This window comes from Buteo buteo, chromosome 2 (genome assembly GCF_964188355.1).
Source record: "Buteo buteo chromosome 2, bButBut1.hap1.1, whole genome shotgun sequence".
Classification (NCBI taxonomy): Eukaryota; Metazoa; Chordata; class Aves; order Accipitriformes; family Accipitridae; genus Buteo; species Buteo buteo.
The window spans coordinates 39,981,947-40,000,016 of record NC_134172.1 but is presented as its reverse complement, the minus strand read 5'-3'; the positions used below and the strand labels follow the sequence as shown (position 1 = coordinate 40,000,016).

The 18,070-nt window shown below is 43.4% G+C and overlaps 1 protein-coding gene across 4 annotated transcripts in view; it reads right to left on the bottom strand.

Moving 5' to 3' along the window:
* GALNT15 (polypeptide N-acetylgalactosaminyltransferase 15) overlaps positions 1 to 13,510 on the bottom strand; it is a 36,366-nt gene extending 22,856 nt beyond the window's left edge. For 2 of the 4 annotated variants that reach the window (XR_012653638.1, XM_075051750.1), the window contains exons 1-4: positions 12,209 to 13,510; positions 10,722 to 11,267; positions 4,981 to 5,147; positions 4,128 to 4,332 (exon numbers count right to left, since the gene is read on the bottom strand). Coding sequence is in view for 3 of the 4 variants with exons in the window: in XM_075051750.1 (XP_074907851.1) it covers positions 4,128 to 4,332; positions 4,981 to 5,147; positions 10,722 to 11,267; positions 12,209 to 12,234 (944 nt within the window). In the remaining variant the exon portion in view is untranslated. Of the gene's footprint in view, positions 1 to 4,127; positions 4,333 to 4,980; positions 5,148 to 10,721; positions 11,268 to 11,473; positions 11,892 to 12,208 lie in introns of those variants that run through there. The other 2 variants (XM_075051768.1, XM_075051758.1) reach the window with 2 other exon arrangements.
* Positions 13,511 to 18,070: the final 4,560 nt, after the last annotated feature.

Here is an 18,070-nt window from a genome sequence, read left to right as displayed (position 1 = left end):
AACATTTGAAATCAGATACGGTTAATAAAAAGATAAAATGCAGTGATCAGGAATGGTAAAGCTATGGTATAAAGGATTACTTACCTTACAGACCAACTCCAGACTAGCTTAGGGCATATAAACAGTCTCCTTGAATTGACAGACTATTCATTTGCTAAGCACTAAACATATACTTCAAATCTCTGCTAGGTAGAGTGCTAAGGGAATGCTTTATTTAAAAAAATAATCTTTTGAACCTGTCTTTTTTGTTAAAATATTCCAATTGTATGTGGTGTACCAAAATCTGTAGGAGAGACCAATACCTTTTTACACTGGACAGTTAGGGCACTGTGCCATGAATCATGCCTAAATTCTCATTGCTCCTACTTTTGGCAGTAATGCTTGCTTTTGGCTTTAGATTCTCATCTTCAGTTTCTTTACCTCAACTTCTTTAAAATAGGTCACCTACTGATCCTGATCAACCGTGAAAGATTGTAAAGAGATAGCATTTCTTCACATAACATACCATGTAAATGCAGAACATTAATTTACTGAATTTGAAATGAGTGTTATTGACAAATGGAGTATATAAAAGGATCAGGCAAAAAGCAAAGTCCCAGGAAGCAGGCTGTTATATGTGAAGTATATGGAAGGTTTTCAGAACAAGAAGAGTAGCACAGAAATACATGTTCAGGTGCTTGGGTTGTGTGGGCTCTGGATGGATAACATCATGCTTCCCTGAGCCTGTGATAAGGTAGAAAATAGATGGCTTATGTATTTGGTAGCTTGAAAAGCTGGGGTATGGGCCACTGAGAAGTGGAGAATCAGATGAAAAGAGATGAGGAAGCTGGTCAACATTAGTGCAAAACATTTCCCTTCTCTCTAGTGTATTACCATAAAACTAGAACCACAAAGACATTTTCTGGACAGCAGAACTCTGTTTCTATTCCTGCATCTACAAGCAGAGGCTCCCATTCAGGACTGAATGGGAGCAAACAGCAAATGAGATACCTTTCCACTGCTATGTTTGTTTCTTATTCTCTTTAACAGCATTTTCATTAAAGATTAGTGACATAGAATCACGGACCTAAGTAGAGGCACTTTGAATTTTAGAAACTAGATAGGCTTCTTGTAATAATATCACAGGCTTCTGTTTCCTAATGTAATATTTGAGCTCTGGTACAGGAGTGCACCAGCAACAGAGGGAAACAGCCCTAGCAATGAGGAGCAGGGGAAAGGTCCTAAGGGCAAGTTACCCCTTTGCAAGCCACCCATCTGCCACAGTTATAGTGCTCATGCCTTTTTTAGAGGTGGAATTCCTTGTCAAGGAGATAATCAAGGCTCATTCTGCTTTCATGCAGTATTCTCAGGAACCACACTTTGGATCTTTTTTTAAAAAATCATCCTGCTTCAGCATGATGGTCGCTGTTTTTAGGTTAAAGGAACAACATTTTCAGGGCTTCATGGCACAGTTCATTATATGCCCCCTCTGCCTTTCTCTGCCTTTGGACCAAATACAAAATAGCAGCTGTCTCCTGCAGTCTCCTGGAAATGGCAAACCCTTCAAAAGATGCCTGTAATAATGGCACAGCTGCATTACTATGCACCATGCTACTCACCTGGAATTAGCCTGGAACACAAACAGTTGTCAAATGAAATTATCTGTGGGGCAGCTCATCTAGTTTTCTAATGTTGTCCAGGTGCCTATGGTATTCATCCTTGAATAATCAAAATGTCAAGGGATGCTTTACAAACCGCTGAACCATTCTCTAGGCGATATACTAAGCTGATGCACAGCTTCCCAGTCAATTTGTTAGGTATGGTTCACAGAACTAGTCCCAATCAAGGTGCCCCTAAATGCATGTGTAATGATTTTAGAAAGACTTAATAGTTTTGGGGAAAATAATTTTGATTGGATTAGTGAATAAAACTGTGATGTAGGGAGATGAAATGTCATCACCCAGAGCAAGTCAAATATCTGTCAAATACTACCATACCTGTAAAATTCAGATATTTTTTCTCATGTTTGTCCTGTCTGTCATTACTACAGGCTACTAAAAATTGGGGGTGTCTCCCTTTTTGTGAGTATGTTCAAATCACAGTGAGGTCTCAGTTTGGGCAAGGATCTCTGCACATTGCTCTAAGACAGGTCACAATAATAGTGGTAGATCTGATCAGGAGTCTAGAAAATTAGGCTTAATCACAATTTTCAAAGTTAAAATCTCCCTCAAGCTCCATTAAGCTCCTGCAAAGTTTTGAGCTTTGGAAAAGCTGCATTTTTCCTTGCCAGCAAGCAACTCACTCACTTAGTTCAGGTGATTAAGTGTTTTCCCATCTTGTCTCTCCAGCAAAAGTGCATGAGTTGCAGCTTGACTGGTACATTAAGAAGAGGAAAGATGGATATTTCACCAGTCACTGTAAGCTTCTTTTCACTGTACATTCCTCATTTGGGTAGTCTCAGGGAGTGCACATGATTCAATTTAACAGCTCCTCAGCTGCTAAATGAAGCCAAGTTGACTATGCTAATGCTTTACATTTCCATAGTGATCTCGATGCAAGCATTACAAGCAATTTAGGAAAAATCATGAATGAACTTCCTTATCAGGTCAGTGTTATTATCATCATTCTTCAGCTAGGGAAAGAGGGACAGTGAGGGAAAGTGATTGCCAGATGCCTTAGAGCATTTCTTCCCTGTGCACTGGAGAATGGCACAGGTTCTCCACACTAGCAGTGACAAAGCTTGCAGAGTCAGACATAGTGACTGGTACAGCATACAGAAAGGGATGGCTTAGCCCCTACTATTATCCAAACACTCTTCCACCTTTGCTCCATTGATCCAATTAGCCATTTGCTTACTCAGTGTTAAATTCTGCCCTCCTGGAAGAACGAACGAGCATATGGGCCCCATAGAGGAAGAGAATCCCTTTCTCACCCCCTGGTGACAGTGCTACAGAAATCTCAGAGTGCTGGTAGTCTTGGTGGCTTTGCATTCCCTCAGCAGGAATAAATTTTGATGGTGAATCACTACACTTGTGGTGGGATCCTAATTTTTCTCTTGCCATTGTAATTCTCCCTTCACTATAGCTCTCCTCTGAGACTTTCTGTAACTTTTTTAGTTTCAGCAATACAGCCTTGAATAAGGACTGGCCAATCAATACAGATAGGAGTTTTGCATGAACATCAACAATAGACTATAGCTCAAGGCAGAAGAATCATGAAGTATATTCATAATAAACCATCTAAGAAGTCAGCAGACAAAAAAGAATCTGCTTTTCAAGGAGGACCTTTTAGAAAAGAATATTCCTGACATCCTAGGGCAGCATTACTCTTGCTTTCAGTATTCTTAATGTTTTCATCTGAATGATGTAATAATTTCTAAAAACTCACATTAATTCTCTTATAAGCAAACATAATCAGCCATAAAAGCAGCTTGTTCCAGTGCCTGGGAACAGCCTTTGAAGGTCTTTAGTGTGACTATTTAATGGTCTGGTAAGAGTTTTAAAGGTTTTTTTTTCTTGTACCTCCTCTAGTAATTATTCATTTTTTCCCAAGTGGCTTATGGGTAATGATAGACAAGTTAATGTACAAATTTTTCTTTCAGAAAAGTCCCTTTAATAAAGGATTTACTGTTATGTAATTTTTGAAACATTTGCAGTGATTTAATCTCTTTGAAGGACTTGGGGACTGCATAGGTGAGCTCAGCGGTACAGGCGACATTGGTATGTATCCAAACTGGCTCAGGAGGACAAAGCATTTTATCCTTAGCTTCAGCACTGAGACAGCTAAAAAGTAAAAATAGAGTCTTGCAGTAGTTTCTCTGGTGGATGTTTGCCAATTTACAAACAGCTTGAGACTGCAACCTTTTTAATTCACACCACCAGGAAGCCTTCTTACAGCTCTAACTGGATACAAACTCTGACAGTTCAGTGATACTGGGTGTGAAGGGAGGGTTATCAGCTGTGTGACCTATCCTGCTTCCCACGTATCAGAGTGATGCATGTGGTGATAAGGTAGAAAATAAAAGCAATGTGACCAGAAGGAAGAAGGTAATCAAGAAAGGATAAAAAAAATACCAGAGCTTTCCAAGTACATCTCTTTCAGCAGAAATTAGCATATGTAGGGACCTCAGAGGTCACAGGGATATTTACCGATTGCTGGACAGCCTGGCTAGGAGGGGTTCCAGCCAGCCCTTCTGACACTCGCAGTGTGAATCCATGAAGACGAGCACATCCCCGGTTGCCCGTGCAGCTCCTAGCATCCGACCTCGGATGACTCCAAGCCTCTTGTTGCTCCGGATGAGTTTCACACCATCCAGCTTAGAGATGTATTCACTCAGAGCTGACTTCAGAGGCCCTGTCAGAAACAGAACCGTCACTGAAATGTTTTACCTTTGATTCAAGCTGTTACAGAAAAGGAACAGGTAGTAGGAGATGCTACTTCTTGCTGGTAAAATGTTTTGGGGGCATTTGTTTTACCTAGCCAAGTAGGCCATGTTCCAAATATTCCCACAGCAGCATAATGTCAAAGAGAAGCAGAGACTAATGGAAATTGAGATTCACTAGGCATGAAGCTATTCCTGTGGGAAATTTAATAGCCTCCTCTTCTGTTCTCAGCAAAAGGTGGATGCTCTCATCATCTCATAAAAGGCGCAGATCAGAGTGAAATACTACAGGTATTTGGCTTTCCTAAGCACTTTGGATTAATTCAGCAATGTGGAGTTTTCCACTCTATGCTTCAGCCAAAGTCCAAGTCTGGAAACTATTACAGCAGGTCTGGTGCAGTGGGAGGGCTAAGATTTGCATACTGTGATCTTATTTTAAAGTAAGAAATTTCAGAGTGATTGGAAATGATGGGGAAAAAAGAAACATATTTCAAAGTTGAAAGGCTAAACTGAATTCTAGGGATGGAAGAGTGAAACCTGGCAGCCAGCTCCAGGAGGAGGACAGTTTCTTCCCTGAAGCTTTGGAAAAAAGAGCTCACGTACAGAGAAATTGGGGCTACCTTGCTGGCTGAGATCATCGACTAGGATGATATCCTTAAGGGAGGCCTTTGGGGCTGTGTCCATAATGCTGTGCACAGTTCTCAGCAGAGTAGACCAGGCTTCGTCATGGAAACAGATAATGACACTAGCAGTAGGCAGACTGGAGTCATATTCTTGCTGTAGGCACCTGCATGGGATCAAATGAGGGAGACACTGGAGACACTGGAAACACTGGTACAAGTGGCTACTTTTTTCTCAGAGCAAAGTTGTAACCTTCAGGGATGGAAAGCAGTTTAAGGTTTCAGCTCACTTTTAAGGAAGAAATGGAAGTATTAAGGTGTCTAAGGCTGGAATACAAAGTGAATATACGTGAATGACACTATAAAAATTAAAATATAAAAACAGTAAAGTTTTGCTATGTTCTGAGATACTTTTTTCTGCTCGGGCTTCCTCAAAACGCAGACCCCAAACAGAAATGGTCCAGCAGGTAAAGAAAAACTGAAAAGACAATTAAACAAAGCAGAGAGGGGTATAAAGCAGGTCAGTCAGCCTCCACCAATTTCCACACTTTCTCAAGTAACAGAGAAAAGAGCAAAGTGAAATGCAGTACCTTTAAGACTAACAAGTAAAATAACTCATCTGCACAACAGATCAGTATACCTGTGGACTGCCTGACCAGGATCCTAATGAATGGAGCCTGTACAGGAAAGAAATGCATCCTTACATGGGCAATGAAAACAAATAAAGATACATTTAGGAAAGTAAATCTATTTTCCCTATAAAGTTTGTACAGGTTGCTTTTTCCAATGAAAACGAATCACTGATGAATGAGGCTCCCAACTGGGTAGATTCTCTCTGTGCCATTTTCTGCTACCTGCTTTACAGGTACTGACACAATCTACTGCAAGACACCTGGCTGCATGAGTCACTGTATGGCGTTCCTAGAGATGCTCCAGAGTGCCAGCTGGGGCCCGTGGCTCCTCAGTTTCCCATGGGGCCAAAATTTCACCCATGACACTGAAACAACTTCCATCAAAATTACAGTGAATTAGATGTTGCTTTGGCAACTCAAGCATTTAAGAATGAAAACTACTTCCTATTCACCCTCACAGAAACTGTGTATGAAAATTATAAACCCTCCCTCATCAAACAATGGCTGTTTCATATATGTAAATAAAGGATCTACAAATCGCATTCATGACAAAAAGTGTTTTCTGATGTACCAGTCTTGGTTCAGAGACACAGGACACACTATACCGTCATGAGGATGCATGTTTTCCAGAAAAGGCCTTCAAATGCCCGTTGTAGAGGTGTAAAGACTGTGCCTATATATCCGCTTTGCCTACATTAGAAAACACATTTTAAAATCTTTCCATTTCCTGAGTAGCAGTCGTTCAGTTTCCTAATTCATTCAGTCTCCAGCAGCAAGAACTTCTTCAAGGAATTACAGAATTGGCTGAATGTGGCCCGTTGTTATTTCAGCATTTTTGTATTGTCAAGCAAATCATCATACAGATTTTACAGTGGTTGTTAAACATTTAGCTACTCAGCAGAAGCTCATGTAAGGGATATCATTTTAATATTGCTATGTTTATTACCATTTTACTTAGTGCTTCTATTCATGGACTGAGGCCCTAGGATGCTAGACGTTATTCAGACACAAAGCTGCTTATCATTTAAAAGAATCCATAGTCTGAATGATTTAATAACAAATACAAATAAATGAATACTATAGATACACTTCTGGGAATAGAAATTTAAAATGAGCACAATTATAATAATTTATTATAGTTTATAATATTTCACATTAATATCTTTTTGTATGGAGAGGCAAATTTTCCTGATGATTTTTACATTGTAATGAATCTATGTTGTCCTTGGTTTGCTAATTTTCTGTAATCAACAATGTTGTTATTTCACAGTTTCATATGGGATAATTATTTCCATTTTCAGCAGGATGGAGACAAGGATACTGTCACGACTTGGCAGTGTTTGTATTTGCAGGCACAAGAATCTAGAGGTAATTAAGAAAAGTGAAGATCTGATGGAGTCCTTTTACTATAAGGCAGCTTCCAATCAGGAACATTCAGTACAGCTAGCACCTATATTTTGTGCCATAATACTACAATGCCTTGTTGCTAGTACTGTGGTTATAGCAAAAAAATAAGGCTGTTGTGGGATCTTAATTGGAAAAGAATTGAAAATAACTGTACTTGAATACATAACCTAGGTGGCGAGTGTTTAGTTTCCATGGAGATTGGCAAAGACTTGCAATACTGATATCTAATCTTCAGAAAAATGCAAAAGGGTAATGGTATACAGAAACACCTTCCCTGTAATTTGGAGCAGTTTCATAGACTGTCCATCATAAATTGGCATTTCAAAAAGTCAGGGCTGTGACTGATATAAGACACAGTGATTTAACCCAATTTGTGAAAAATAAGGGATTGTCACATGCAGCAATGAACAGGACAGCAGTTCTGACATGGCAAAGACACTGCTGACAGGGACTCCCACTCACCTTCAGGAAAATGTCTCACTGAGATTCAGGTTCCAACAGCACTCAGGTGGAAGCTATACTTTTTTAATGAAGCTTAAAACCTTTTAAGATACATTGTGAGTTCCTCTTTGCCTGGATACTTTTGACACTCAAGCCCAAGAGAGGAAAACGGATCTTTTTTTGGGCAGAACCCCCATCACAAAAGTCACAGTGGCAGGCTTGATTTAGGTCCACTGTCCCAGGAGGGTGTCAACAGCAGCTGGACCAACTGATAGCAGCAGAAAGCACTCCGAGGGATGAAGGTACCTCAGAGGATTAGCCTTGATGCAGAACAACTTTCTAGTACAACTGGACAAGTTATTAGGCTTTTTCACCCAGAAACCCTGGCTGTGTCAAAACTGGTATTCAAAGTAAATGGGGCAAAACAAGGTACCTGATTCATCTGTTGGGGTATGTTTTATTGTGGGATCAGCAGGAGCGCTGGAAGAGACTCTTTCATGCACCTACTTTCTGAAAAGTAGCACAAAACATTCAACTGGAAAGTCATGCAAAGAGATGTGGGTTATGTTAGAAGCTGGGGTCAGATGAGAGAGGTCTAAAGTATTGCTTTCCAGGTGAGGAAGTTGGATCCCGGGCTGCCAAGGCACAGCCCAGCCCGCAGGCTCTGGTTTATTTCCAGCAGATCTCTGTACTGTTCACGTAAGAAAAAAACTGTAGTTATGCTGCTCATTGCTCCAATGCAACGCACAACAGACCTCTTTATGTGATTTTCTGAGGAATGGCAGCTAAGTATGTCTTATGGCATTTACCTTGTATCTTACACTCCGGTTTAAGAGTAAACATGAAGCATGCAAGTGTGAAGTTTGGCCGTCCTTATTTTACGGTATCTGGAAGTGCTTCACAATTAGTAGGCATAGCTTCTGGTGTGAAGTATTTGCTGTCTAATTTCAAGTGAAATGAGAGAGACCGAGTCCATGGAGTTAACTCACTGAAATGCCTCTAACTGGTTGGGTTCTCTCCAACTAAATAGTAACAGACATTATTAGGAGCAGCATGATTCAAACAGAATAGAGTAATAGACAATCTGATTCATTACTGGTTCACTCTCATTTTACACTGCTATAAAACTGGACTGACACAGTTGTGAGCTGGGCCCCCAGAGTAAATTACACCTAAAAAATATCACTGTGGTTTGTGTGTTGGGCCATAAAGGACAGGACTGGCTTAGAGGTAGACCTCTGCTGCAGGTTTATGATCTGGATTTAGATCTGAACAACTGCGAAGCCTCAGATGTTCAGATCTGTGGTTTCAATCTGGGCTATATAAGCTGTGGTGTTGATAGCTCTTTAGGCAGTAACTAGCCAGACAGGAAAACCCATCCAAGAGCTCTGAGACCTTGGCTTAAATCTTACCAAGATTAGTATTAACTAAACCTGTCTCTTGCTGGATGGCCCTTCAGCTGCCAAAGTAAAACTGTTTTTTGGCTCACATCACAGGCAGTAAACCACGGTCATCATTCCTCCTTTGAACATTACATAGTTCAAAGAGTTGCCAGTGAAGCATGGTGAAAAATAACTGAATTAATATCAGCATTTCATTATTCAATGGAATTACCCAAATTAACACTGAACCTAGCCAGCAAGTGTAGAAAACAGTTTCATTTCTCTTTCCTTAAGATTGCCCCCTTAAATTATAGCCACCAGCTGTCTTTAAACATGTGAAAATGACCACTAGAAAAAAATACCAGATATATTCTGTGTCTTTCTTAAACTGTTTTCTGGCACATCTTTCCACTGTGTCCTGGGGGAAAGCTACAATAGCTTTCATTACAGGAGGCAAGGAAAAAAGATACCCACCCACATCCCCTTCCCTCAGATAGATACGCCTCAGCCCCTTTTTAACCAGCGTGATGACCTGCCCCTCCTGGGCTGTCCGGGTAACTGGCTCTCAAGTCTCCGGGCTTCAAACTCAACACGTGGGGCTTCAAACACAAGGCTTGTTCGATGGGGCCTTACAGCCTGGCTGCTGCTAGCTACGGTGGTGTTGGCAGGTCTGGTCAGACACGCCGATCTCCACCTTCCTTCCTCCCAGGAGCTTCCTTTCAGTGTTTGTCGGGTCACCTATACTAAGCAAGCCGAAAGCCCCCACTCCTGACTCCTTCATCACCCCGTAAGCCCAGCGACCCCACAGGCCTGGCAGAGGCCCACCATGAGGAGATCGCTGGGGCCTTCCCTAGAGCGAGTCGCGGCGGCGGGCAGCGGAGGGGCGGCCGCTCGCTCCCCCCTGCCCCGACCCCTCCCCGCAGCTGCTCGTCCCCTCACCGCAGAGCGGGCCGGCGGCAGGCGCAGCCGGCGGGTGGGCCGGGGCCGGGGCCGGGGCCGGGGCCTGGCCGAGCGGGGCAGCCGCCTTTCCCGCTCGACGACCCCGCAGGCCCTCGGCACCCCGTTCGCCGTGCGGATTCCCTTCCCAGCCCCAGCAGACGGACAGACAGACAGACAACTCGGGGGGGTGGGGGAGCGGCGGGGACCGGGGAGCACCGAGCACCCCCCTGCCGCCGCCCGGCACCTGCTGCGGCGGAGGGCGCCGCGGCCGCCGGCAGGGGCCGCTGCCCGCCCTCAGGGCGCCCCGGTGCCGTGGTGACGGGCCGGGCCGAGCCGGGGCGCCGCGTCCCGGCCGCCCCGTCGCCGCGGTGAGGGTGTGGGGGAGGCGCAGGTAACGGCACACAGCGGCCGCCAGCTGGGTGGCGGCGCGCTCGTTCGCGTTCCCCTTTCCGAGCCGGTGCCCCCAGGAAGCCGTAGCGGCCTCCCTCCCCCCGACCCCTCCCGCCGCTTTTGCCGCCTGTCGGCTCCGGAGGGGCTGCAACACCCGCCGGTGTTTCGTGCAGCCTCTGCTTGGCTCCGGCAGCACCTGCCGCGGGCTCGGGGTTGCGCGGCGGCTGTGGCCCAGGGCCGGGGCCGTGGCCCAGGGCGGGGGCGGCCGTGGGGCTGGGCAGCCACGGGGTGCCTGCGGGAGCCGGCTGGGGCGGCTCGGGCTGCCGCCGGCTGCGGGGCCGGGGCCGCCGGAGGGAGGCCGGGAGCGTACCCGGCTCTGAGGAACGGGGGTGTGTTCCTCGCACAGCGCGGGGAAAGACGTTATCCCGAGCCGGAGGGGAGAGTCTGACTGGAAAGACGCGGGGTTTGGAGGAGGAGAGGTTCACGGGGGGGTGGTGACGGGGAAAGGGGCAAGTTTTCTCCCAGAAATGAAATAGGCTGTTTTACTTACAACGGGTGTCGTACCTCAGGCAGCTCCCTGCGCAGAGAGATCCGCTCGCTGAGCGCTTCGTTAAAGCCATGGGTCTCCAGGCCGAGCGGCCGCTCTCCCGCAGCAGCCCCTGCCCCAGCCTGCAGAGGAAGGGACAGGAGCTGGGAGTCCGGGTCCCCCTCCGCCTTCCCCTCCGGCCGCCTGCCCTGCTGCTTCACCACGCGATAGCCCTTCCTGGCCTTGCTGTGGTTCCTTTTGCCGGTGGGCGACACAATGGCCACGATCAACTCGTCCTCCCGCAGGGAGAGGAAAGGTGAGAGCCCATCCAAAGGGTAATACTGCTGGCTCTCCTCCTGGGTCTCCAGCATCTCTTGGGTCTCCGCGAAGTCCATCTGATACCCTTCCCGGAGGTTGAACTCCACGGGCTGGAAAGTCCCTTCCTTGCTCTGGTTGCTGGGTGGTGGATTCAGCGTTGTAACCATCAGTAGCAAAAAGCCCAGCATCAGCAGCAACAAGAGAAACTGCAGCTTACGTGATCCATATCTGCACTTCTTCCTCAAGAACATACTGTTGGTGACAAAACGATACAGATGGTCATGTTAAATATCACTTGGATCTTTCTCAGACTCCAGTCCTCGGGTTGCAGCAAAGCCCTGGTTTTCAGTATCTGCCAAGAGGATTTTTTTGCTCCCCTCGCATTTCACTGATGCCGTTTCATGCTTTCCTCTCTATTTACAGACAAAATAGAACATTCCTACTAATATTGCACTTACTGTAGTAAAACGTAGCATGGATCCAGTGAGATAAAGTAGATCCTTTATTACACAGAGTCCCAGCTTAGTTCGGAAAGCGCATGTTTAGCTGATGAAAAGAGTAACTCAAGTTTTGATTTTTTTCCTTTTAAAATTCTAAGTAAAAATCAATTCCGTTTCTTATAGTTTCCCTCCAGAGTAAATCCTGCTTCTTCAAAGTTTCCAGTTGCTGCCTGGATTGAAGTGCCTTATCTCTGAAAGCAGATCTGACAGCTCTCCCCCGTTCAGAGGCTTCAAGTTAACTGTGATCAACAGATGAGAACTAGTCGGTCCCTGACTTTGTTTCACACATAACTACGGCACTCAGTCAGGAAGCACTTTGCCAGACATAATACAGAGCAATGTGTGCGTCTTTCTCTTGGTCCTAATGCCCTCACTGTTCTTGTCCTATCAAATCAAAACTTTGCAAAAGCTGTAGGAGGTGAAATATAGGAAGCAAAACATTGTATTAGAAAAGAAATCAAGGCACACCACGAATCACTCTACTTCTGAATAGCCGTATTAAGCGAAGAATGCTCAGAGCAAGAAGCAAGAATTTTATAAACTGAGTAAAAGACGGAGTGCACATGATTTATTTAAGGTTAGATTTATTCATATGGTACTGTGCTAGCTGGAGTATATGAGTATATTTCACATTCAATAAATATTTACAGCTGTAGGGATTTTAACACTGACATAAGGATGCCAAATTATCACCTGGCAGACTGAAGTTTTCTTCTCATCCATAAATTTAGTCTTGCAGAACAAGCAGCACTTCAAGTTTTCATTAGTCCAGGAATAACATGTAGAAAGCCTGGGCTGGAACAACAGCTACTGACACTGAAAGAAAACAACAACTTCTGTGATTAAAAGGGGAGCTCAGTCTCTGAGGTCTGTTTGCTAATATTGCTGGCACGGGTGCTACTGGGCATGGACTGTGGCATTTTTTGCTGTGAGATGGATGCTTGTCCAATGGGAAAAGGGGTGAGACAGTCCACATTCTTCAGTGTCACATGCCTCTTGGTCTGGCAGAGATCAGGTATGGATGTAACTCAGGTGTTACCAACCCTTTTGATGGTGGGGTCATGGGATGTGGTTTTTTTGCATATCTTGTAATAGTTGACGAGCAGAAAGTTCCAGCTCCAGTAGCCATGTGATTACTGGAGAACTGCCACGTTTACCTTTTGTAAAAAAAGTACACTTCTAGGTATTATAGGTAAAAGAAAAGTCTGAAGACATGAATGCAGTATAGTCTAAAGGGAACCAAGGATTTGTTCTTTTTTTTCTCTTCCCCATTACTTCCCTGTAAGGTGTTCTGTAAGTTCAGCCTATGGTTCCTGGTAAACAGCTTCCAAAAAATTAAAAATGAGAGGACACCTACTTTCAAATTAAAATGAGTCATGGCCTTCAAAAGGAAGGACGGGATAGAGCACCTTAAAATTGCTGGAGGCATGTAGCGTCTCTCACTTCTGTGTGTACTCCCCTAACCTTCTTATACAGAATGCCTTGAGGCAGTGTGACCAGTCTGCTGTGTCTTGGCACCTTCCCTACCTCAGCTGTTCTTTAAAAGGTATAATGCTGCTTTAATCATATCATATTTTGATACTTCACCATTGTGTCTGTCTCCCCTTTTTAGCTTAAATTCAGAGAAAAGTAACATCCCAACCCACCTTCATCCCTAAGAATATTACTCTTTATCCTGCTTTTCATAGGGAAAAAGAAGTGTTGATGTTTTCCATTCAGTAGGGAAGCAGCACACATTTGCATTTAAAAAATCTGAGTTCAAAAGCATTCATTTAAATAACAATATGTGTCAGCCATAGAAAGACAAAATGAAATGGAAATGAAGAGACCTGTCCGAGGCACTCTGCAAAAAGCTGGCACCAGTGACTTGCAAAAGGTTCAGTTCCACAGAGTCCCATTATGAGGCATATGGAAGAAAAGAAAAGAAAAGAGAAGAAAAGAAAAGAAAAGAAAAGAAAAGAAAAGAGAGAAAAGAAAAAAGGGAAAAGAAAAGAAACTTAAGAGTGTGTGGAATACAGGGGAGAAAGTATTACTGGCTTTTTTTCTTTTTTACTTTTCTGATGTACCCAAGTATTTTGATTTAATTTAATTAATATTTTCGCCCTGGCTAAAATATTATAACAGGGTGCTGTAACAACTCTGATCAAGATAATTCTAGCCTGCAGTGGTAACTGCTGTATAAATTCTGTCCTGGTATGTTCTGCGTTGCTGAGCAAATCCGCTGGGGTCTCTTGTGCAGCTATGTTTCAGCTATACATTTAAAGAGACCCAATCAACAAATTTACGGCAATCTGCTACTTTTGTGACAGAGCTGATGATAGGTAATGTTATCACTGAAACATATACATATGGATCTGGTCTTTGAATATATTCTGTCCATTTTAACAAAGAAGAAATGAACAATTACAGAAGATGTTTGGAGGTCACTTCAGTCAATTAAATGTGCAAGTATAAAACACTGGGTGGCACACTTCCAGCAGCCTCTATTCCCTGTCTGGCGTGGATCTCTGTTGAAACTTGCTCACAACCATCCCCAGTTCTGCACAACAAGCCTTCCTGAACCATCTCCCATCAACCAGTCTGTTTTCCAACTTCCTCTCTTAAAAATGAGCCAGGAAAACACCGTGGTTTTCCACTGCCAGCATACAAAAGAGAGATTGTCTTTCCAATGGATGAGCCTTTCAGTGTCTGAGAGGACACATCTTGTTTCTAAAACGCACTTGAAGAGCAGCATCACTTTTTATCATGTCCCCACCTGGAAGTCAAGAAGACCACATCCATTCTACCTGTGATTACTAAAAAACATGCTACAAAGTAGGCCCTTCACTGGGACATGGAATGTGTTGCTCCTCCTGCCTAGCTGTGGTGGAGTCCCTCTCCCCAGGCATCCTGGGACACTTTCCTGTGCATCCTTGGATGGAAGAGGAAGGAGCACTGCATGTCCCAGACTCTACCCACAGGCCTAAAGCCACTGCCTCCTTCCCCACTCCCACTCCCTTAATGCTGCTTCATGCACATAGCCCATGAAAGAGGCTGCCCACAAAAGGTATTGTCCTTGGACTGCTGTTCTGCAGCAGACCCTAGAGCTCCTCAGTCAGTGGGAGAGGAACATGTACAGGCTGCGCAATTGTTCCGGAAAGGGCCAACCTCCGGTGCCAGTGTTGGCCAGTGCCAATATTGTGTTGTCTTTCCTGACGGTCAACCCATGCAAGTGCCAAAAGACTTAGGCTCCTACCAGTCCTGGTCAGGCAGACCCAGTTGTGGAAGGTATACATACCTTCAGTAAATACAAAGCTAAGCCATATTGGCTAATTCATTCTTTAATGCTTGCTTATGCCTCTGATTGGTGAGAAAGAAACGCTCACTAATTGCCAAGAGCTAGAACTTGAAATCAAATCTAGGTCTTAGTATCCATTTGAAAAGTATTAGGAAACATAGTTGCTTTATCCAGAGTAATAAACCTCTCAGTCACTGTGGTGTAGCTGTTTGTACTTACCCTTTCCTCCCCACCTCATTTTGGCTTTGTTTTTGTACAAACCATTCCCCATCACATACTTGTTAAATATTATGTGACATGTTATGTTATCGGTATGTGAAGAAACAACACATACTTTCAATGTGCAGAGCCCATATTTAACTGCCAGGAAAATAACAAAGCAAGAACAAAACCAAGGCTGGATGGAAGAAAGAACGTGTGGACAGGTTGTTACTTACTCTTTAATAAACATCTTGGATTGATTTACACTCCTATGCCAAAAGCAGATGTGCCACCTTCCATTTAAAGACTCAACACGTAGCAGCACTCATGGTTTCATAGCTGCATGTATTATATGCCACAGCTCTTTGTGCATTTTAACAATGGCTTTGTTTGCACAGAAGTGAAGAAAGTCAGTGCATAAAATGAGACTGATTACATGGTGCACAGGATCTGTGGTGGTTTTATAAGCAAGTTACTTTCCCCATTCTTTCCAGGATACAGTAAGAAATATGTTATTTCAGATTATCACAAGATATAATTTATTTGCAGGTGTTGCAGATGTTTTGTGTACATTGTACCAAATATTGTTCATTCAATGACATTTTCTAATAGCAAGTTAATAATAAATTAGAACAAGATTTTGTGGAACTTGGTTTTGGAGGCTATCGAAGCTCGATAAAATCTGTTGATCACTGGCAGGGATTTTGGCACTAGCATTGTGATTTATAAGATGTTTGCCAACCTGTCAGTGAAGGAAATGCAGCTGAAATTCCATTTTTACAAGATTTCTGCTCATAAATCTCATGGTCAATGTAAAATGGAGCATGGAAGCCATGGACCTTTGCACTGCTTTGCAAAAGCAGTTCTGTGGGCATGAAGGTCAGCAGCTCTTGGTGGAAGGTAGATGGAACATATCACAGGAGTGACAGCTTCTGGACTTACTGCACCACAGCCTCTGGCTAACTCAGAAATGGTAGCTCTTGGGACTTTAAGGGCAGTAGTATGTACTCTGTGCCTGAAACCTAGCGTCTAACACAGCCTTAGTTACCAGCTATCTGTGAGGGGTGAGACTTTTGATCACCATTAACTCATCTAGGAATGATACATCTCAAGCTCTGTGGGCAACACACATGCCATCGCTACCTTCTGCCTCTTGTACTCAACCGCTATTAATATCCTTAAGCTGGAGAGGGTTCTATATACCTCCACCCCACAGTACACCAACCCGAGGTAACCTGAATCCAGGTCTAAACTGGTTGGAACTATTTTAGTGTCAACATCCTTCACTGGAAAGTCATCCCATGTCGACCATAAAACTTAACCCACTGTTAGAGACAGTGGGACAGATTCTTAGCTGGCTCTGAATTGCTGTAGCTGCACAGGTAGCAATGGAAGTCAGGTGGTTTATGCTTTTGGAGTGGCTGGCCTGGCCTCTTTAGCTTTAAAAATGAAACAAATGAGGTAAGGGAAATTCGTCTGTCATATAGTATTAACAACATCAGTAGAGTTACTTCAGGGATAAATTCAGCCCTATGGATGGAGGCTCACAAGAGGGAAATCTCCACCACTGGTTCCCCCTGGGGATCTCTGCCTGTAGAGTTTCATCTGTGGTTGGAAATTTACTTTAATTCCACAGAACAGGCCATGAAACCATTTGCAAACAGAGCATCTCTAGAAATCTGAGTGATACTAAAGACATCCACAGCAAAGCCTTTTTTCTCTGCCAAGTACTCTCTCCCTGGTGGCAGCTCGAACTTCATCTCTACTTTGTTTCTTTCTGCATATACAGGAGATACATAAACAACGTATGCTTCCCAGAAACTTCAAGTACAGACAGCATTTAAAAGTCAGAATATTCATATGGAGAGGCTGTCCCCATAATAAGTATTTTTAGTTAAAATGGTGTTTAGGTTAAGTGAAAAGAAAAAGCTTTAAATGTTTTTTGCATCTCTTGACACACTAAAGTATTGAGTGACATGTGGTTACACAACTGATTGCACCTTTCAATGCAATGGTCATACACATCACCAAAGTTGGAAATTACCTTTTTTTTTCCTCTAAATAGTTACATATTTGCATGTACTTGGTATAGTAAATAGTTGCTCTTCAGATACCTGCTGAATATTAGGGGTTTGATTTATCAGGGAAGTTGGCAGAGAGTATCATAGTTGTGAAAACCCTGATGAGAAGAAAATATTTAATAATAGTGTGAAGAGCAAACAGTTTCACTGTTGCTGTGGTGGATTAAGAGCTGAGTAAAGCCCAAGTTAAGTCACTGCAGGTGTGCAGCTTAATGAGCTGCGGTTGGGTAGCGGGTAAGCATAAACTGAGAGCACACAGGGCATATTTGGGAATGCTGTTATGATAGAAGAGCTGGAGTGAACATGGGATGGATGTTTGAGGTAAGGCTACAATAGGTATTATTTTTCTGTGCTTTCATTTTTAATATGAGGAAAATACGGAGAAAATGAAAATAAGCTATGTTAACATCATAGGCGCGTGAGTTGGGCCTATGACTTCTCTCCATATCTCCCAAGCAAGACCTATATTCTTTAACTATTTGGTAAAAGGAATGTGGAAAATACCTATTTATGCAAGCCTGTTGCCTTTATTAATTTTTCTTTTCTTTTTAAAATACCAATTTATAAAATACATTACATTCATAAGAATTAACACTGAAGTTATGATGCAGTTCAGCTGTGTGTATGTAGAAGTTAACTTTCAAGAATAAAGGCCTAGATTCCTTCCCTGCTCCCTCCCAGCACTGTTGCAGTGCAGTTCATAATGGGATGGATAGTCTATAAAATATGACACATTGTATAGTGATGTAGATCTTGGAAATGCTTGTTCAAGAATCCAAAACAAACCCTGTGCTTTTCTTTGCATTTGTTTGGGATCGTTGATGTTCATGTAGAGTGAATAGAAGTTAAATGTAAAGTAGTATTAAAAAATGAAGCTGGGCTTCATGCCTTAGACATTCTAGATAAAGTAGGTTTAGCCCAAAGATGCATATATGCACTGCCACTTATACCTGTGGGAGCTGTGTGTGTGGCCTACATATGTAAAAGCAGAATTGA